This window comes from Vitis vinifera, chromosome 5, assembly GCF_030704535.1.
Source record: "Vitis vinifera cultivar Pinot Noir 40024 chromosome 5, ASM3070453v1".
Taxonomy (NCBI): Eukaryota; Viridiplantae; Streptophyta; class Magnoliopsida; order Vitales; family Vitaceae; genus Vitis; species Vitis vinifera.
This window is the reverse complement of record NC_081809.1, coordinates 490530-512236: the sequence shown is the minus strand read 5'-3', so window position 1 is coordinate 512236 and position 21707 is coordinate 490530. Positions and strand designations below refer to the sequence as shown.

General features: G+C 36.4%; 4 protein-coding genes across 7 annotated transcripts; 1 reads left to right on the top strand and 3 right to left on the bottom strand.

Moving 5' to 3' along the window:
* The first annotated feature begins 1374 nt into the window (after positions 1-1374).
* Positions 1375-8164, top strand: LOC109121385 (uncharacterized). Its single transcript, XM_002273129.5, has 7 exons — positions 1375-1979; positions 2592-2789; positions 3363-3635; positions 5527-5629; positions 6557-6675; positions 6786-6962; positions 7243-8164. The coding sequence occupies exons 1-7, from the start codon at positions 1689-1691 to the stop codon at positions 7993-7995; spliced, it is 1914 nt and encodes a 637-aa protein (XP_002273165.1). The 5' UTR covers positions 1375-1688; the 3' UTR covers positions 7996-8164.
* Positions 6999-12505, bottom strand: LOC100246622 (uncharacterized). 4 transcript variants are annotated; one of them, XR_009465609.1, is made up of 10 exons: positions 11891-12505; positions 11676-11806; positions 11281-11358; positions 11121-11165; positions 10981-11025; positions 10830-10881; positions 9452-9548; positions 9058-9246; positions 8045-8501; positions 6999-7921 (listed from the first exon to the last, which is right to left on the bottom strand). XR_009465609.1 is itself a non-coding variant. In XM_010651266.3 (9 exons), the coding sequence occupies exons 1-8, from the start codon at positions 12021-12023 to the stop codon at positions 9081-9083; spliced, it is 747 nt and encodes a 248-aa protein (XP_010649568.1). In that variant the 5' UTR covers positions 12024-12505; the 3' UTR covers positions 6999-8501; positions 9058-9080. The 4 variants fall into 4 exon arrangements, 3 of the variants coding, with proteins under 3 accessions (XP_010649568.1, XP_010649569.1, XP_002273099.1); XM_010651266.3 differs by having other exon boundaries at positions 6999-8501; XM_010651267.3 differs by having other exon boundaries at positions 7098-9337.
* A 63-nt stretch (positions 12506-12568) lies between these two features.
* Positions 12569-16670, bottom strand: LOC100265416 (uncharacterized). The gene is made up of 8 exons (XM_002271006.4): positions 16328-16670; positions 16118-16248; positions 15347-15424; positions 15204-15248; positions 15082-15126; positions 14908-14959; positions 13194-13290; positions 12569-12979 (listed from the first exon to the last, which is right to left on the bottom strand). Exons 1-8 carry the CDS (start codon positions 16638-16640, stop codon positions 12814-12816), a joined length of 927 nt encoding a protein of 308 aa, XP_002271042.1. The 5' UTR covers positions 16641-16670; the 3' UTR covers positions 12569-12813.
* Positions 16671-18000: 1330 nt separating this feature from the next.
* On the bottom strand, positions 18001-21110 carry LOC100256894 (probable protein phosphatase 2C 34). The gene is made up of 6 exons (XM_002272942.4): positions 20903-21110; positions 20153-20417; positions 19725-20027; positions 18914-19031; positions 18584-18807; positions 18001-18420 (listed from the first exon to the last, which is right to left on the bottom strand). Exons 2-6 carry the CDS (start codon positions 20393-20395, stop codon positions 18187-18189), a joined length of 1122 nt encoding a protein of 373 aa, XP_002272978.2. The 5' UTR covers positions 20396-20417; positions 20903-21110; the 3' UTR covers positions 18001-18186.
* Between the last annotated feature and the right edge of the window lie 597 nt (positions 21111-21707).

Genomic DNA, 21707 nt, shown 5'->3' with positions numbered 1-21707 from the left:
TTTTTTCAAACTTGTTCCTTAGAAAAACGGTGCTCTATTCTAAATAAAAAAACTTGTTTCAACGACAGTTTACACACGGCCACTAAAGTTACTTTTACCCAATCACTTCCGATGGGCCTAAAAGAGCTTTGAATAGTCAAAGGGCTTTCAGTTAGATGACAATGGTCAGCCCCGGTCAAAAAATGTGTACCCTCGAAATCAGGCCCAAAAAAATCATCGGTGACAATTAATTTATGGAATTTATTGTGGACTGACTCCGTGGGCCGGCACTGAGACAAAGGCTTTAACTCGTTACAGCCTTACAGGTTGATGTAAAATCTAGCAGGCCCCCGATATTCAAGCCCACAATGTACGGCCTCAATGGTGGCTGTCCGTGTCACTATCAACAGCCCCGCCTTGGGCCCACCGCACATTCTCCGTATGGCGTCTGTGTCCCCATCCACTGTATGAAGCGCACGCTCAACCTTATCGAATCGCGTCCACTTTTGTTCATGCGTTAACCGGTTTACTACTTCAAGAATAAGCGTATACTTCCAATAGGTTTCTCATAAATGCAAGCCTCTTTCTTTTGAGTTCAATAATTGATTTTTTTTCCAAGTAATAATTTTAAAAGCACGTCGCTATTATTATAAATAATTAATTAAATGATGACTTATTTGAATTAACTTTTCAGGAATAAAAAATCTCAATTTTGAGTGCCTCCCAAAAATTTGTATAATAGTAGTTTTGAAAATTTGTCAAACATATTTTCTAAATTATAAAATTATTTTTTTCTGAACAATAAAAATTATTATAAAAAACAATTTCTTTCGACAATGTTATTAAGAAATAGTTTTAAATTATTTTTTAAAAATAAAATTTTATTTGAAATTTAGATATGAAAATCATTTTTATAAAATTATTTACATTTACACATGTATAAAAATTGTTGAAACATTTTTCAAAATTTTAATTATTATATAGAATAAATTAATAATTTCTTTTTAGAATAAATAATTCACCGTGTTTTTCAAGTTTTTTTAAACTTATTTTCTTCCTATGCTTGATTAATTGTCTTGAAAAAACTAATAATGATCTTATTATATAAGTATTTTTTTAACTTGTACAGCAAGTCCATCCATATTGTCTCTCTAAAGTTATGACTTCAAAGCAACAAAACAAAAAAGACAACCAGAGGGGGCTTTTCTTTATTGATATTGTCTCTCTAAAATTTGCAATAAATAAATAAAGACAATATGACTTCCTTACTAGTTAGTAGTTACAAAGCATTTTTCTTTTTCTTTTTTTGTGGTATTATCAAGAAAAATGTGTTATACCTAAATTCTAAAATTGTGGCTTCTGTTTATATGTAAGCCAAACTGTCTCAAACGGGATTTAGTTGAGAACTTGGAATCTCGGATCCGCGGGGAACCCGTCCGGGTCAATTATTGAAAGACGGGGGGGGGGGGGGGGGGGGGGGGAAGGGGTGCTTTTGGCAATTTCGCATAGCACTCACTCGTGACTCGCCCACAACCAAAAGCGAGCTCTGTTCCCTCTCCCTTTTCGTTCGCGGTTCTCTGCGTTTTCGCATTATCTCTGAACTGGATGCATTTTGCTTTTCTTCTTCGGTTCAGCTTCAAAACCCTAGAATCGGGGCGGAGATTTTTCTGATCTTCAGTTTGATGGTTTTTTCTTGAGATACCGATTCGATGGCGGCGACGACGATGGCGACGGCGGTCGGAGCGGCGATGCTGCTATACTATGTGCTGAGTCGGAGAATAGGAGGAAAGGAGCAGGAGGATGATCGCAATGGTAATTTTTCGAAGTCGTTGAGTAGATCCGGGAGGAGAATTGCTCGGAGGCCGGCTCAGGCGCCGGCGACGTGGTTTGAGACGATCACAACGTTGTCGGATACGCTTAGGTTTACGTATTCGGAGACACTAGGCAAATGGCCGATTGGAGATTTGGCTTTCGGCATCAATTATCTCATGCGTAGACAGGTGAGCTGTGTTGAATGGCCTTAGTTTGGCTGTTGCTTTAAGATTCTGTTTATTTGCAACGGTTCTAGTTTTCGCCTATGAGATGTGTGAGATGCATATTTTCAGTTGCTTGTTTATATCTTTGACTGTGAATAGCCATGGATTGCATAATCAATGATTTCGTGAGAATTTTATAAACGTAAGTACAAATTTTATATTTATTTGCCGGGAATTTCTCTCCTTTGATTCTAAATTCTCATAAGTGTAAATTTTATATTTATTTGCCAGGAATTTCTCACCTCGATTCTAAATTCTTTTTCTGTCAACATATGTTGAATTTTCAACCAACAAACTTCACTTAATGTCTAAATATGAAATTTATTGCAAAATATTACCTGCAACACGAGACTCTTGTTTGTTTGTATTACACCAAGCTCAAGGAGAAGAATATGCCTCTAATTGTCAAGAATTCTCTCTGAATTATGAGCTCATGTGAACTGTTTTCAGTTTGTGCTTCCTCGATTTAGTTCTTAGACTTGTATATATATATTCTAAGATTTCTTTGAAGTTTGCTCATCAAAATAAGTAAATAAATAAAAAAATTGAGATTTCTTAGTTTTTATGTTCTCGCAGGGTAACTTACAAGTTGCTAGTGTATATGCTGGATGTAATTCTGTACAACTCAAAGGCCCAGAAATTATTGCAGAGTTGAACTATTATCTGAGGTTGTTGACCCTTTGTATGCTTTTTTCAAAGAAGTCATTTCCAGTATTTCTAGAGACTGCTGGCTACACTCAGGCAGATGTACTTCTTCAGAAGCCTAAGGCAGGGGTATGTAATTATCTTAAATATGCTTAATTGTGTTCAAACTTGAAAACCTCACTACCTACACTCAGATATGAAAAGGACTGAAACATGATAACAAAATTACTTTTAAGCATTCCTGCAGAGATCCCATCCCTATAGATTAGGACATGAGAACTAGCTCCTCTCTGATGAAGTTCCTTCTTTTGAATAAGATCATTTTACTAAAAGCGGATGGTTGATTACAAACCTTGGTTATAATTTAACAGTAATTTGTGGGTAAATATGTGGATAACAGAGTCTCTAATCTATATAGTTTTCTACCACTTGCTAATTCTACAACCTTCTTCCTTGAAATAGTCATGCAGCCTCTATTCCAATCAACTTAATTTATAGGTTGCCCCGGAGACTTGACTCAGGTGGCAAGGACTGGGATTTGGAAGAGGACATTCCATGTAGCAAAAAGAAAAAGGAAAAAAAAGAAAACTTATAGAAAAAATGATCTCTAATTTATATGATAAAGCATGGTTGTTTACTTATTCTGTTTTTATTTCCTTTTATTTTTTATTAGAAGAATATAATTTGATATTCTTTTTTCAGCTTCTGAAGCCTGCTTTCACAATTTTATGTGATAGAAATTCAAAATGCATCCTTCTATTGATTCGGGGTACTCATAGCATTAAAGATACTCTAACAGCTGCAACTGGTGCTGTGGTTCCTTTCCACCATTCAGTTTTACATGATGGTGGGATAATCAATTTAGTTTTAGGATATGCACACTGTGGAATGGTTGCAGCAGCTCGTTGGATTGCAAAGCTTAGCACCCCTTTCTTGCTCAAGTCTTTGGAAGAACATCCTAGCTTCAATGTTAAGGTAGATGCTCTCACTATGATCTAAATGAATATCATACATTTTAATTTGTCTTGATTGTTCTTTTTTCTTTTATCCATTTCTGGTTTTTATGATCATACATTCATAGGTTTATTTTGAGTGATTTTTGCTATACTGATATTAAAATAAATCCAACCATCAACACACTAAAGTTAATGCACCATAAAATTTTCAAAATTTTTGTTGTATAACAAATACTGCTCTTCATGGTAGCTGCACGACCTGTGCTGTAATTTCTGATTGCCTCAATAACGAGGTCTGGTCAAAAAAACTAATTTCCATGTTATTGGTCCTTTTGGGGAGGGGGGCTTTGCTTAACAAGCCCTATCTGGTGAATTGGTCCATTGTTTGCTTAGATAAACAAAAAGAGGGCTTGGGTTTCATAAATCTTTTGACCTTTTACAAGGCTCTTCTAGGAAAATGATCTTGGAGATTTGTGACTGAAAGGAATCCTCTTTGGAAGCAGGTGACTGTGGAATAGTACGGGCATGACAATGGGGGTTGGTGTATGAAAGAGGTGGGAGAGAGTTATGGAGTGGGAGTTTGGAGGACAATCAGAAATGGTTGGGAGGCGTTCAAAGGTAAGACTAGTTTTAAGGTTGGTTCTGGGGATAAGGTGAAATTTTGAACGAATAAGTGGTGCGGGGATACACCTTTTGAGGGATTCATTCCTGAATTTTTATTTTATAGCCTCTTCAAAAGATGCTTGGGTGGTTGATATCTAGGAAGGAGGCAGTTGGGGCCCTAGGTTCCTTAGATAGCTGAATGAGTGGGAGTTGGAGGAAGCTGAAGTCTTTTTTGGGAGGCTGCATGATTTTTCCATCTTTTCGGGGAATGATAACAATTTGGTGTGGTTGGAGACAAAGAATGGTGTCTTTTCAATCAAGCCTTTCTACACCTCCTTGGCAAGTAGGAGAGTAAAGTCTTTCCCTCATAGTATAGTCTGGAACTTTTGGGCTCCTGTAAGAGCTAGCTTTTTTGCTTGGGAAGCAACTTGGGTTAAGATATTAACTCAGGATCAGATCAAAAAGAGAGGCAGGAGGATGCCTAGTAGATGTTATTTGTGCAAGGCAGAAGAAGAAATGGGGGATCATGTCCTCCATTGTCTGAAAGTGCGTATTTTGTGGCAGTTGATTTTTGCTCTATTTGATGTTCAGTGGGTGATGCACTTTTCAGTGAGAGAGATGCTCTTGATTTGGGGTGACTCCTTTATTGGCCAAAAAAGGAAAAAAGGCTTGAAAAGGGGCTCTTTTATGCCTTTTTTGGTCCATTTAGAGGGAGAGAAATAGGAAAACGTTTGAGAATTGTGAAAGCTTGGACCAAACAGTTAAAAGTTCTTTTTTGGGATTGAGTTAGATTGTCCATTGGGGATGGTTCTTTGGCTTTGTGGATTGGTTAGGCTCTTTGTGGGTGCGGTTACTTGTTTTTGTGTATTCGCACCTTTTGGTTTTTGTTGCTTTGTGTACATTGTGTGTACCTTTTATTTTTACTACAATCTTCATTTGTCTATCAAAAAAAAAAAAAAACTGTAGAACAGCCATTTTGATTCTTGTTGAGCCTTATAATAGATCAATCATTTACCCAACTTTGAGAGACGAGCAAAGCTGTTTCAAGATGCAACCCTATTTGATAGGTTATATTTAGCTTAAACTTACTAGTTATTGCTATTGGACTGTTGAGAAACTAGTTATAGAATCATTTTGAATTTATTAATGTTTGCTTTCCTAGGAATTAAAAATTTTTCAGCCTTTTCCACTATATACTTGTATGTTCTGCTATCATGATATTAGCTCTCAATTCTAGATCTTTGTGTATAATCTCAAGTTACAATTTTATTTGCATCTATAAACTTTGTTTCCTTTTTCATTTTAAGATTGTTGGGCATTCACTTGGTGGTGGTACTGCTGCGCTGTTAACATATATTCTTCGAGAACAGAAAGAGTTATCCTCGACCACTTGTGTCACATTTGCCCCAGGCACGTACCAATCAAATATGATGCTTACATTTCCTTTTGAGCACATTCAAAGTGATAACTAATTCATCACACTTAAACCATTGAGAGTGTGTAAATTCTTTTTCCTATATATGCAAGCATTCCATTTTTAACTTCTTTTTTCATGCCCCTTTGTTTAATTAAATGAAAACAGATGGAGATCACCCTAGCTTTTTTGATGAATTTGCAGTAATATGGATTCCCACATCAGTTACAACTCGGGATCTTACCTATGATTTCCAGTTTTAAATGATCCAGAAGCAAGTTGATGTTATTTGTCTGTGACCTGTGTCTGATATGAATTCAGCTCTGTTTCGTTGCAAGATAACTCCAAACATCCTAGGACCTAGAGTTTCTAATTATTATCATGATTATTCAATGATTTCTTCATCGGATTTGGATTAACTAATGGTATGGAGTTTTGCTACTAGAATGTTCAATTTTCCTGTAACATTCTGGTTTGCAACCAATGAGACCCAGTAGGATGAAGAATACACACATCTAAACTTATGGGCTATTTGAATTTGAGATATAACATAGATATGGAACATTGTTTGTCTGTGTGTGTGGAGGGGACTAACAAACTCTATTATAAAACATGGTGGTAAAATTTTTATTTTTTCAGCAAGGTTTTTTAAATGGCAACACAAATCATAGCCTCATTTGACTGCCAATTTTTGGCAATCCTTGATGCCGAGGATGAGTGATGAAAATCTGCTTGGAGCCATTTTGATTAGGTTTTCAAGCTTGAAATGAGTTAAATTCCTTTTGTCCTCATGGAAAAGCATAATCATCCAAGTCCATTTTTCTGAAATGTGACTTATCTATTCCCGGTTACTGTAGGTAAATTTCTATTTTAGTGCGATGTGCTTCTCTCTAAACGCTTGAATTACTGTTGCCATTGTGCAGCTGCCTGCATGACGTGGGATCTAGCAGAATCAGGAAGGCACTTTATCACTACTGTCATCAATGGTTCTGACCTGGTGCCTACATTTTCAGCAGTGTCTGTTGATGATCTTCGCTCTGAGGTGCTGTAACCTTGTGCATATAGAATATTTATTCTTGTTAATTATGATGTGAGTTCCTATCTTAAGCTCTAATAGGCATCAGAATCCTAATTTTGAGTGGATATAATCAGGTCACCGCGTCATCTTGGTTAAATGATCTGCGTGATCAAGTTCAGAGAACAAGAGTCATTAATGTCGTTTATCGCTCTGCAACCGCTCTGAGTTCTCGGTTGCCTTCAATAGCCAGTGCAAGGGCAAGAGTTTCTGGTGCTGGTGCACTTCTGCGTCCTGTCTCCAGCAGCACTCAGGTAAAATGTGACTCATTTTTGTGGATGACAAACCAGTGACTGAATCTAAATTGTCAATATTCAATAGTGGATTAAAATTTATTGCAACTCTATGAGCACCATGCGCAGCTACAGTAGATAATTGAACTGTCTGAATTCTGATGTCTGAACTGCACATGACTCATTTTTTATTTTTTTTTTCTGAGTCTAAAAATACCTAACATGCACCTTTATCTGTTTAATTTCTTGGTCATCTTGTCTCTCTTTAACATGACCTGAGTATTTTTTTGGCAAATTGCAGGTTGTGACACAGAATGTCACTGAGGCGGTTGTCAGGACCCGCTCATCTCTGTCATCATGGTCTTGCATGGGTGCACGTCGCCGCAATGTGGGCTCACTACCAAGCCCTAAAGAAGAGGATTTGCCTGAGGCTTCTCTAATATCTTCTGAGGTAACATCTGAATCCCTTGTGACTGAAGTGGGAACGAGAGTCTCAGTTGTAAATAAAGCGGAATGCAGCTCTTCCAGTGGTGGATCAGGCAATGACGACACAGATGAAGAGGTAACACTCCTCCCAGGTGATAGAGAAGTTACCACAGCCACCACAGAAGACATCACCGATGGTGAGCTGTGGTATGAACTGGAGAAGGAGCTCCAGAGGCAGGAGGACGAACCCGATGTTCAGGCTCAGGAGGAAGAAGCGGCTGCAGTTATAGAAATCACTGAAGAGGAGAACATGTTGGCTGATGCAGTTGAGAGCAAAACGCCCAACTCCTCTGATGTTTCGGAGAGCCTGCACTTCTATCCACCTGGCAGGATTATGCATATTATTTCTATGCCCCCATCAAATGACAATGATTCAGTTGACAATGACACTGGCGCTGGCCCTGCTGAAGAACATGTTGCTATTTATGAGACACCTAGGAATCTGTACAGTAAGCTCCGGCTCTCAAAGACAATGATTAAAGATCATTTTATGCCTATGTATAAGAAGATGATGGAATTGCTAATCAGGGAACTGGAAAATGAGGAAGCCAGTAGCTATGTTATGTGAAAAAGAAAAAAAGAAAAAAGCAACAAGATGATAGTGAAGAAAGATATACCCGTGTTTGAGAAAAACGAACAGGTTTTGTCTTTGATGATTCATTGTAGACTCCACTTATTTTTTTTACCAGCTTGAAAAGGGATTACAGGATATCAATAGATAAAAAATTTGATCGTCAGTGTATGTTTGATCATGTCAAAGTGTGGATATTGACAAGGCACGATTCTTACCGACTGTTGAATCCAATTGTAGAATTCAACTGTTTCTTGAGGCTGCATGTCAATCAGAGAAAGAAAAAAAAGAGAGAATCCAACTCAGGCAAATTCTTGCTCGAGTGTGTTTGGCAGCATGTTTCAATTATTCTAAACTTAAATATCATTCGCATTAAATGATACAAACTAAAATGATTCAACTAATGGCGGGTGTGTTTTGCAGATCCATTTCAAGGAGATTAATTTGATACCAGTGGAGCCAATTTACTCAGTCTTCCTCCTATGGTATACAGTATCTCCCACCTGGAGGCAAGGGCAAGACATATTAGAAGATTCACGATTCACTCCCAACTCACCATTCAACCAACTAGAAGGAAAAAAAGAGTCGCGAGAAAGTTTCCTTTCTTTCAAATTCCCATGCTAAATGTTGACAATAAGCCAAAAGTAGAATTTGGGGTCAATTGGCCCATTTTACGTGCATGATATAACTCATAGCATCTTTTGAAACTATTGTCCAAAATATATATTTTTTAAAATTAGTTTGAAACCGTATTTTAGGCTTCCATATGAATTAGAAATTGCTGTATTAAAGTGTTTCTAAATGTATATTAAAATCATACTTTCAAGACATGGTTTTTATATTTGTAATAAACCGTAATTTCAAGATGCAGTTTGAAATAAATTTAAAAAGAAAAAACAAAAATAAAATATATGGTAAAGGGGCCATTTTGAACAATAGTTTGAGACGCCGACGATAGTTTGAGAAGAGGACCAAAATAGTAATATTTTAATGACCAAAAAGGTCAATTTGAAACAAAACTTCAGAAAGTAACAGAAAGTTGGTATCATATTCCCATACCAAATTTAGCGGACTGGTTAAAATCAACCACCATAGCGAGCCCTGAGGGATTCCGGAGGCTCCTCTTCCATGATGCCTGAACCTGTTGTGGCCAAGTATTCACGGATGGTTGTTTTACGGTCCGCCAGGAAAGTGTGATCTAGAAAATTGTTGTAAGCTGCGTCACTTAGATTCTTTGCAGCCAACACACTACAGAGTATTTAACGACCTTCACTTTGTCAACAAAGTTGGCATTGCAAACAGCGTGCATATGAAAAGCAGCATATTGAAGCATAGTTTTCTAGATCAACATAGGTGTGAAGAAAATGTGGTTCTTGTGAGTTGGAAACAATTCCCATATCCCTCAGGCAATAAAATATGTAAAAAATATATATAAAAGATAATCAACACTGACCAGTGTCGAAGATAAACACGGCAAGGTAAAACATCATCTCGCCAAATCTTATGGATGTTATGGCGGCCATATTGCTGAAAATATATCTCCTTACTTCCTGCATAATAGTAGCAAAAAAATATATGAGAATGCATTCCTACATTTCAATGACAAGCAGCAAAGGCGGAAAAAGAGTACAAAGGAATTAAAAAAAAAAAACACTGACTGCTCCAATGATAAAGATCGATGAAATCAAATAGAGATCTTTTTCCCCATTAGTATTTGAATGATGTCCATAGGTTTTCATTCCCTTTACATTTAGCTTGTACAGAGCCTTAAGTTTTATGGTAAGAATTATTTAATCTTCCTTGAATGTTGGAATCACTGTAGAAAAGTAAAAACTCCATTTCTCAATTATATATAGGGGCATAGCCATTGCAAGCTTCTTAATCTCTTAAACAACAGGATGAATGGCATCACTACCAACTTACAAAGTTTATTACTAGGAAGTTGGTCAAATCATCAAACTGGAATTCAGAACAAATTTGTCATTTAATGGAACCTATAGGCCAAATGATTACATGGGTAGGCAGAAATTTTGGGTCTTAACAATCCTAGTTGCAAAGGAGATGAGACTGGAAAATCAATGTCAAAGAAGAAGCAAAGAAAAAGGTTTTATTATCTATGTTGGCTAAAAGTAATTGAATCTTACAGCAGAATTATGCTGAAGATGATGAAAAAGGAAATATGATACAATGCAATGCTGGGAAATTAAGAGCACTAATCTGAGTAGCCATGCTGTGATGGAGAAATGAATCCCTGTGATTAAGTTAATTCCATTTCATATATTACTTCTGCAAATCTATCATTCCATATATTTGTAAAATACTAGTAATTTTCTCAGCTCCTAAACATTGAGATGGATGATATTTTAGGGGGAAGAAGCATATAACTACCATTTACTTTTGAAAGAAACATGTGGACCTAGGTGACAAGAAAAAGATTTACACAACAGATCAATGTATAATAAGTTACTCAAGTTTTTCTCAACATGTTTTTCTACAGCACACCAGGTTAGTTTTCTAGATTAACACTGTATAAAGTTCTTTCAAAAAACTGTTAGAATAATGGCCATCTGAAAACCCCAGGTTAAATGAAGTGTAAATTCCAAGTAGTACAATCATCTTTGGATGAATCACTCAACTTGTTCAGTATTTTATGCAATCAATCTCAACCATGAGCAGAACAGTGGCTATTTGAGAAACCCATGTTATACAAAAATGCTAATAATTAACATCAGAAGCAGTCACCATCCTTGTCAAGCATGCTGCAGATGTCACGAAAAAGTAATTAAGTTTATTCTCAAGCTAATAGTAAGTAGGACACCAAAGAAGATTACCTTTGCATCTATTCTGGAAAAATTCCTCATCACTGTAACGAGCACAAAGTACCTGCACACATTCACAAACCGTCTGTTTCAGAATAATTTATGAGCAAATCATACAGCGGCAAAGAACCAAAAAAAAAAACTATAGTGCAAAGTGAACCACCGCTGGAGTAGTAAAGAGCTTCCCATCTAATGTTTCAGGGAAGACCTGCCATAAAATATTAAATGGATTCAGGTTCACAAACAAATAAGATATTAAAAAAATAAGAAAATATCAATGAAGTAAACATGTAACAAACTTACAGCTAAGAATCGAAACTCATGCTCCCTCTTGATAAAAGATGGAATCTGACCTTGTGAAGCAGCATATTGAGTTAATATTGAGAATTGTGAAATCATTCATCTGTTCTTGCTTACACTCAAGATTCAAATTAAGCACCAACAATTGAAAGTTTTTGTTTACCTCAGATCTTTGAATCTCAAATACAGTAACTATAAGGGTTTCCCCTTCACAAGGCTCCACACTCAAGCTTGAAATCTCCTGAAATGTTACAATTAACACAAAACAAAAAATTAATCCAATTTTCTTCATCATATAAAAACTTCCCCACTAAAAATTGAATAAACTAAGGTCAATTTGTTGTTGAGAAAATGTAAGAAAAACAAAAATAAAAACTCCTCTGCGAATTCTAACAAAATCCATGACTTAGTTGACGTGAATTTTCGCAATTTCAAAACCAAAAACAGCACAAAACATGAGATTATTGAAGAATTTCTCCCATTCCCCCAAATTTCTCAGCAACCAAACAGAAATAAAGTTAAAATGAAAAACACTGCTAGGAATAAGTTTATATTAACCATGGTTTCTGGTTTGGCGATGCCGCGCTCAAAAAAAATTGGAGCAACATGAGCGAAGACACGTCGAAAGCTGTTCAATCTCGCAACTCTGAAGTTCATCAGATCCGGAAATGTGCTCCTCGCACTTCTCTCTGGTTCCACAACGCATCATACACACATTGATCGTATAATAACAACGCAAGAATTCTAGTAATGGTGACAACGATCGTCCTTACCTGAGAGCAGAGAACCGAAGCCGCAGACGGAGAGAAGACCAAGACCACCGTCGGGAGAGAGAACTTTTTCGAAATCGGATTCATCCTTCAATTCAATCAGTTTGGAATCATCACGAACCTCGCCCGACGACATGGCCGGAGATCGAGTTTGGCGGAGAGGTGAAGAGGAGTGTGTTTGGTTGTTGCTTTACGATGAGTTGGGAAGGTGAGTCCAGGGAACTCTTTTGATTTTTGAATGTCGCCACGGGCCACGCTCCATGCGCGCGAGTAAGTGGTCATAGGCAGAAAAAGCATGACTGGTGGGCGGTTGTTGGCGGTTTTGCCATTTGTCAATCACTTGAAGGGTACTAAGGTCAATTCAAGTGGCACCTCCAAATGCATAATTACAAAAAAAAAAATTAGCTCACTGTTCTTACGTTTTAAAAACTAAGTTTATGTAGAAATTATAATTACCAAAATACCTTTTTCTTCAACTTATCTGCACCCACCTATACTCTCCATTTTCTCAGCAACTAAGCATTTTCTCTCCACATCCACATATTATGCAAAATCACCCTCAACTGGAGCTAACTATACTAGTGATGCCACAAATGATTTTTAAATCTAGAACAAATTTATCCTAGAAGGCTAAAATCAGTTCTAAAATAATCATAGAATTTAAGGGTGATGGAAGTTACATGTTCCAACAATGAACCATTAAATTTAATAGAAGATTCACAGTTTAAATCTCCAATATGGTGACTAAACAAATTGAAGGAGAAAAAGGGGGTGAAGAGGGCTTTTACATATTTCAATTGCCTCCATTGACTCTCCCCCTTATTTTTAGCCTGCACAAACCGCAAGGTTGAAGAATTTCATGTCCTAATATGGGAAGCCTTATTTGCAGCTACCAAATTTGGCTCTGCTCTGTGGACTTGTTCATATCAACCACCATAACGGGCCTTGAGGGATTCTGGAGGCTCCTCTTCCATGATGCCTGAACCTGTTGTGGCTAAGTATTCCTGGATGGTTGTTTTGCGGTCTGCAAGGAAAGTGTGATCGAGGAAGTCGTTGTAGGCTGCATCGCTGAGACTCTTTGCTGCCAACAAACTACAGAGTGTTTTGCAGCTTTCAGCTCACATATAGAAGTTAGTACTTGAAAACAAAAGTACATCCTAGGAAGTGTAAGTATTAGATCATATCATTTACTAGGGTGTGAACAAAATATTGCACCGTGGTTCAACATTTGTAAATCATTCCCAGATTCTTCAAGCAATACTATGAACATGTGTAAGCAAAACATTCAAGGATAATTAACACTAACCAGTGCCGAAGATAAACACGGCAAGGGAAGACATCATCTCGCCAAATCTTGTGGATGTTATATCGCCCATATTGCTCAAAAAACATCTCCTTGCTCCCTGTATGAAAGTAGCTAGCAAATTAGCAAGAGAAGAACATGTGGAAAGAAATTCAAAATGACCCCTTAACAAGTCCAATGATCGAGTCAGCTGCAGTACATGAAGATCTCAGTTCTCACACAGGTATGGAGAGCCTTAAGGTTTTATGATAAAAATTATTTTCTACTTCCTCTTAAGTAAAACACAAAGAACATGACCAATATGCCCAGCTTCTCAATCTTTAAAATCAAATAATGATAGTTGACATCACTTCCAACATTAAAGTCTAATCCATTAGGAGTTGGACACGTCCTTACAATGATGCACAAAAGAATCATGTGTTATTTCCTGGAACCTAATACCCAAGCCATTACATGAGTGAGGAAGAATTTTTGGATCTTAATTATTGGGTTACAAATTAGGGGTTAGAACTCTATCAAGATCAACAGTCATCCATGAACTTAATTTCATGAGAGGTCTGGAACATCCACATCCAAGAAAAGGGCTTCAAAATCTGAGAATATTATAGCACAATTACAGAAACGAAAGAGATGATGCAATGCTGAGAAGTTAAGTGCATTGACTAGAGTCACCCTGCTGCAGGCTCATTACTTGTGCCAGAGAAATGAAATCCTTGTGATCTTATTAATTCCATTTCACTTGTTATTTTCTAAGAAAAAAAATGTGTGCAAAAGGAAAGGAAGGATGCATATTGTTCCTGGGCAGAACAGGTCTCTGATCAGGACATACAAAATCTTATTGACCACCATCAACTTGTTCCAATGAGAATGCTGATGACTTATCACAGAAAATAAGGCATAGAACAAATGGAACCATTCTAATCTTTGGTTCCAAACTTCAAAACTTGTCTAAAACCAACAGAACTTGGCACTCAATCAGGTACCTACAACTCCAAATTTATTTTTAAAATCAAGGAAGAATCAGCTTTATGCACTTTCTTAAATACTAAAGAGTGGACTCTTAGAAATAAATAAAAGAATTCAACCATCACAATTGGTTTGCAGATATGAATTTAAATTAAAGGACTAAGAACAGAGTTTACCATTATAAAAAATAGTAAACTGAAATTGCAGTTCAGGGTTCCAAACTGCCACTGAGCTATCATGCAATTCTGGATTCAGGACCTATTGATCTATTGGAGATTACAATTTGTAAAGTAGAAGTAATTTTGTCAGCTATCAATACCATAGAAGATAGCGATATATGACTAAAAATTTAGCTTTAGCACAAACAATAGCCAGATTTAAATTGATCTTATCTAGAAATTCTCTCAGTATCCTTTCCTTGAGGCATACCAGGTATGATTTCAAGATCCACAGTATAAGCTTATAAGGATCCTAAAGAAAGGAATATGATTGTGAAGCACACATGTTCGTGAAGCACACATGTTCCAAGTTGTATGTAGTCATCTATTCACCTTCAAACAAGTCAATCAACTTGTTCAGTATTTCATGCACTTGATCTAAATCACAAACAAAAGAGTGGCTAGAGTACACAACTCAAAACAAGAATTATAGATGTCCCAGGGAAGTACTCATTTGTCATATTTCTCTCCCCAGGTGCCTATAACCATAGAGGTCTTTAAACTAATAGGAAAATCCAAAGAAGATTGATTACCTTTACATCTAATCTGCAAAAATTCCTCGTCACTGTAACGAGCACAAAGCACCTAAATAAAATCCACAAACCCATAATCCATTAATAAAGTAATTTGCAGCCAAATAATAGAAAGGAAAATGAGAAGCCATGGAAAATATTTTTACAGCATAGTGAATCATCCATTTCACGCACCGCTGGACTAGTAAATGGGGTCCCATCTAGTGTTTCAGGGAAGACCTGCCATTCACATTCACATATAAAGAAGGCAACCAAAATGTTCGAAATGACAATCGAGTAAAAATCCAGGAACTCACTGCTAGAAACCGATACTCAATCTCCCTCTTGATATAAGATGGAATCTGACTTTAAGAAGTAGCACATTAAGTTAATCTTGAGAAGTAGAACTTCACTACCCTGTTCTTTAAGATTCAAAATAAGCACTAATATCGTTGTTTACCTCTGATCTATGAATCTCAAATACAGTAACTATAAGGCTTTCCCCTTCACAAGGCTCCACACTCAAGCCTGAAATCTCCTGAAATGTTTGCAGTTTACATATAACGAATAATGCATTCAGTACAATTTTCCTTGTCATAAGAAAGACCTCCCTTTGCTCATAACTAAATGATTTATCTCCATTTGGTTTCTGAGGAAATCAGGAAAAGAAAGAATATCTCTCTATGAGTCCAACAAAAGCCAATTGCCATAGTTGTGGTAAGTCTTTTCCTGCTTTTTGAGGGGGAAAAAAATATTAAATTCAACATTCTAGGGCCTGTTTGGCAGTGAAAATAGGAAATGTTCTATATTTTATCTGTATTAAAAAAATAGAAAAAAAAAACACAAAAAGCATGTGCATCAACATTTTTCTGAAAGTTTTGGATCAACATGGTTTTTAAAAACTTTTTAGGAACATGTCCCCAAAAACCGTATTCGGGAACATTTCCTGAAAACAGGTCTTCATTATATTTGTTAAAATATAAACTATAATTTTTTTCAGTTCTAAATTTTGAGTTCTAAAAATTCCAAGCACATAAGCTATTGAAAATAGTAAAATGACACTACAGTTTAACTGTAAAAAAAAAAAGAACAGATTCTGAAAACACAATTTTTATACCTGCCAGCAAACAAGCCCTTAGTTTTTTTTATTACTTTCCTGAGTTTTCTCAGCAACCAAACAGAGGTCAGGTACTTGACAAAAGGCACTGCTAAGGAATGAGTTTATATTAACCATGGTCTCCGGTTTGGCAATGCCGCGCTCAAAGAAAACTGGAGTAACATGAGCGAAGACACGGCGAAATCCGTTCAATCTTGCGACTCTGAAGTTGATTAGATCCGGAAAGGTACTCCTCGCGCTCCTCTCTGGTCCCACAGCGCATCACACACATTGATCGCATACTAACAACAAGAAAATTCTAGCATGGATGATGATCATACATACCGGAGAGAAGAGAACCGAAACCGCAGATGGAGAGAAGATCATCGTTGGAGGAGGCAAGCCTTTCGAAATCGGATTCGTCGTGAAGTTCAGTCAGTTCAGAGTGATTGATGACGTCCCCGGAATACAAGGCCGGCGAGGATGCCCAGCGGTCGGGTTTGGCTACGAAATGAAGAGCAGTGTATGTAGCTATCGCTCTGTGAGGTGTTGGGAAGGCAAGTGACGAGAGGCTTCTGGAATGGCGCCACCGCCCAGTGCGCCCACGCCCTCGCGAGGAAGTCCAGAGAATGAATGGGAAATCGAGAGAAGTGGTCATCGGAAAAGAAGCTAGAGGGGAGAGAGGGTCTTTTTGCTATTTATTAATCACTCAGGGTCGTTTTTGTCATTTCAGTACCGCCCATGTTCTAAGGGATAAAAATGGAAGAGACTATCCTTCCCTTTTACACGCTCACAAGTCACAAGTCGCATGCTTATTAACCTAAGTTATCCCAATTTACCTAAATTACCCTCCTCTTTCACTAGTCTTCTTCCTTAAAAAATCTTACTTTTATGGATGAAATTGGTGTCAACAACAATGTTTAGTTGTCAGAAAATACAAGGAGAGAAAAAAAAGGCGTTCATTGAGAAAAATATACGGAAAAAAAATCAAATATAATTAATTAAAATTTTATATATTTTTAAATTATTTAAACGTGAAATGATTTTAAAAAATTATTAACTTTAAATATATTTTTTTTATTTTTTTTATATATATTTTTGGAACCAAACATAAAGAGAGATTTTGATTATAAAAGAGTTAACATACAAGTTTTTATACACTCTTGGCATTTTAGTATCCAACGTTATAAAAGTGCATCGAAATATAGTGTAAGACACCTCTTCTAATGTTTACGGGCATGTCTTCGGACATTTATTTATTGTTTGGAAGTATACTTCCCAATGTTAAAAAGAATACCTCAGCGAAAATTTTTGGATAACTTCAACTTACCTTCCTTAGAACGAACTCCCAAAATGCCCGAAAATAAATAAATAAGTTTTTAAAAAAAAAAAAAAAAACAAAATAAAAACCATACATCTTGGTTTATAACAATGATGATTTTCTTATCCATTTATCTAAAAAATAATTTTTTTTTAAACCCTTCATAGGAGAAATGGAAGAAGAGGAATTGTTATGTACATGAATTTATAAAGGTTGAGTAATCTTGTCATAAAACAATTATTAGGTAATATAGAGCCATTTGGAAGCGATTTCAAATGCAACTCTCCAAAATAATTTTTAAAAACAAAATTTTGTTTAAAAACTCTACCTACAGAAATTTTTTTAAAACATTTTCTTTGTTTTCAATTGTTACTCATCACATTCTAAAAAACAACTATTGAAAACACATAAATTTATTCTAAAATGCTGTGGCTTGAAAACAATTTTTTATTTTAAATTTATCGAACTTTTTTATCAAAAATAATTTCCAAACTGGCCATCATCTGTCCACGTGTAAACCTCTTAAGGGCTTTTCTCATAATATCATTAGAGCACAATGTGGCTTCTAAACCATCACTTACATCCCCATTCTGTTTCTACACGTGAGTAATCTTAAATACCATCAAGATATTTCTCTTGTAAATTACAGCACATAACAGCACTAGTATTTTTGAATAATACAAAAACATACATGAGATTTGATCCAACTGGTGAAGATATAATTTAGAAACTAGGAAGAGTCCACAATATTCAGGAAAGTTCCTGTTCACATTTTTGGTTTTTCATTCAAACTTGCATACATTTAAAGGCATGCAACAAAGATATTTAAATTGAAACATAGTTGAAACTTGAAAGATAGCATAAAGGCAAGGGCAATGAGCAATTACCCAGCTTTTGTCATGCCAGCCTCTTCTAGGACCTTAGCATTGTTGCCTTGCTGGGAGGGTGAAGGGTGGAAGAAGAGGCAAATAGCTGTGATGTCATCCGTTGCAACACCCCGTTTCTTTCGTTTCCATGCATCAACTGCACATTCCACCAGCCTTTTAGCAGATTTGTTTCGGTCTGGTGCTGAAGAAACAATCTCAACTGCCTCTTGGTTAGAGATGACATCCCATACCTGAACACAAAAGCCAAGCAATTGCCCAATAATCCAGAACAATTTGTCATTTATGGGTTTTTCACTAAGATCAAATCTACTTAAAATCTAACCTTTGCCAAACCAATTTAAGAAAGTAATGCTTTGATGTAAAATTTGGAACCGGAAACAATGAAAGGCATACCCCATCTGTGGCTAAAATGGCAAATTGGTCTCTGCTGGTTATATTTCTTTGTGTGACTTCAGGCACGGAAATAACCCCAAAGTCCTTCATGCAGTAGTCACCAAAGGCTCTTGATATTGCTAGCCCTGGCGTCTTTGTATTTGGCATCCAAACCCTGTACACCCCTGGTTCATCTTGTAAGCAATATACCTGCCCTCTGGACTTAGTTATTCGCTCAGCTTCCTCTGTAACCAAGATGAATATGAGTGTAAAATTAATATTATCGATGTATACTTAGTATAACTTGTTAACACAACACCCCACAAACACATGTAGAGAAGGAGAACTAACGAGGTAAATTGGGCTTAAAGTCGACAGTAAGTTGAACTGCTACCAGGCTGCCATCATCAGACGTGGTTCCCAACACAGCCCGAGAATCACCAACATTTGCTATGATAATGAGTTCTCCCTGAAAAAGTTAATGTGGCAAGGCTGAGGCAACTTTCTGCTTGAATCTAAAAATTTCTAATATCTGATAGTCTTTTAATTTAGTTTTCCAAACCAATAAAATTTTCAAGGGACAACGGTATAGATTATCCAGCTCAGTCCAGAATGATCTTAGAAATCCATTTTCCTATCTTCATTAAAATATCTGTAACTTGCTTTTGGTTGGTAGACAAAGAAACAAGGGTGGCAAAGAAGATACCACCTATTGAAATCATTTTAGACAACCTCGACCTTATTTGTAGCTCTAAACAGAGGGTTGGCCTTGACCACATGGGAAACTAATTCAAACTAGGACATGCCCGGGAATTCCCATACAAACTAGAGGTCTGTTCCTCATCTGTACAAATTAACCTCAAGCTTTTCAATATGTCACTTCAGCCAAAGCATCTTCTGCATCTTAAAACTCCTTTTTCTTTCTTTAATTTCAGTATTTGACAACAGAAGACATAACATTAGATAAAGCTGAATGGTGGTCAAGGAATCATGTAGCGGACTTTGAAATTTGGGTTACGAGGTTTTGTTATTTCAATAATAACACGAAGGAAATCTACTAGAAGTGATAAAACTGAAAACAAGAATCAATTCAAAAGAACAATAATGAAATGACTAATCAAACCAAGCAGTTATCTGCTCAAATTAGATATTATGCAGCTACCTGTCGAACAATTGTCAAAGCTGTGGTGCCACTGCGAAAAGAATCAAGATCTGCATGCTGCTCGAGCTCCTCATCAATGGCAGCACAAGTTTTCAAGTAGGATTGCCTCCATATATCAAATGGGCAAAGGTTTCTATCAAGTCCCATCATGTCAAAACCCTGAGCAAGTGCAAGAGTTTCTTGCCAATGGCATAACAAAAATGATGGCATCAATTTCCTGACCCTTTTGGCTACATGGTGCCCCCACAAGCCATGCCCATCAAAAATCCCACAAAAGGTCATGTCTTCTTGGCATCCAAACTCCTACCAACCAAACCAGAATTTGTGGATCGATTAGAAACTAAATGGTAATTATCATTTTCAAAGAACTGTTCTAGATTCTAATAACAAGTTTGCCATATATTGACTTTGAGATATGATTGGCATACCTCCCACACAATGAAGCAATCTTGATTCACTCCTTTCTTTCCTTTCTTGGAGAAGACAGAGGCAAAATTACTAGAGCCCCTTGAATTTATAATGCCTGGAGAAGTCAACATCAAATTGTTCCCCCTTGCTTCCTTTGCTAACGATTCAGCAGCTTCTCTTCCAACATCACTCCTCCAGCTCTCCCCTTTCATGAGTGATATATTCCGCATCAATGCGTCAAAAAGAGCCAAAAGATTCTCCATCGGCCTTCCCTCCAAATCACACCTGCAAATTACATGGTATTTTCCAATCTATTTACTCAGATTATCAAATATGAAAATGACTCTCATGTCTACTGAGTACTGGAAGAAGTAAATGAATTCATTTGTTACAATTACATTCCAATCCAAACAATAGAAAAAGTAAGATAGAAAATTTTCTTTCGTTTTCCTCCTTCCTTTGCTACCAAACATAAATAAATTAAAGCAAAATACGAAGTGCAATGACTGAAGGTCAACTTGAAGCTAAAAAGTATTCACACTCGAAAGGAGCCCAACGGAACCAAAAGGAAAGACAGGAAGATTTGAAAACCATTCCTCCCCACACAGAACCGAGGGAAAGAAAACCTATCCTCTCAGCTGAGTCCTTGGTCTAGTTTTTGCAAGTACAAACAATGAAAAATTTTCTCTGGTTTCCCCGACCAAACATGGTCTTAATCTACTGCCTCTAAATAACATAACCAACTGATGTTCAGAGAACTAACACACAACCTTGTTTTTCCGCGGTGGTCAAAGACCGATCACGCCGTCCCGGAGATCTCTCCGGAGAACTATTGCCAAACCAACTGATATTTCCAATTCTAGCATCTAAAGCATAGCTTTTACCGGGAAGGGCCATTTTTCATTTAAGTAAAATAGTAATCAAAATATTTTATTCAGATTTGGTCTGAAAGAAAATTATAATATGGATTAGGACAAAATAGTAAAATAATTTTTTTTTTTTGAATGGAAATTGACTCAAATAAAAAATGTTTGTTCTGAATTAATTACAGTTTTTACGTGGATGGAAATTGAGGCTAATTAAAAATGCTTATTTTAGAAGAACAGTGGGAATTGAATAAAGTTTTTCTTGTGGATGGGAATTCATGATAATTTTAAAAAATATTTTGAAGAAGTCGTAATGCAATTACATAATTCTTGGCGAAGGAAATGGAATTAGTAAATATAAGTTCTTTTTCGGAGTGGTTAGAAGTAATGACATCATGAAAGTAGTACATTAAGTATTTTAAACAAGGGTTTGGTTATGGTAGTGTGATATCCAAGGAAAGTAGGCTAGACCATTTAATTTGAAAGCAATTATGGGTTTTTTTTTTGTGACAATTACGATTGTTCCTATCAACTATGTTTGATAATATTATAACTCTGGAAGGCATGATGTTTCATCTTTAAGTTCTTGTCGAGTAAATATTATGCATGTAATTCATAAGTACATGTAATGGAATGAAATGTAAATAGAAAGGTTTCCATTGTTTTTGTTTATACTAAAGTTTATATAAAGGTGAATCTAATAAGAACT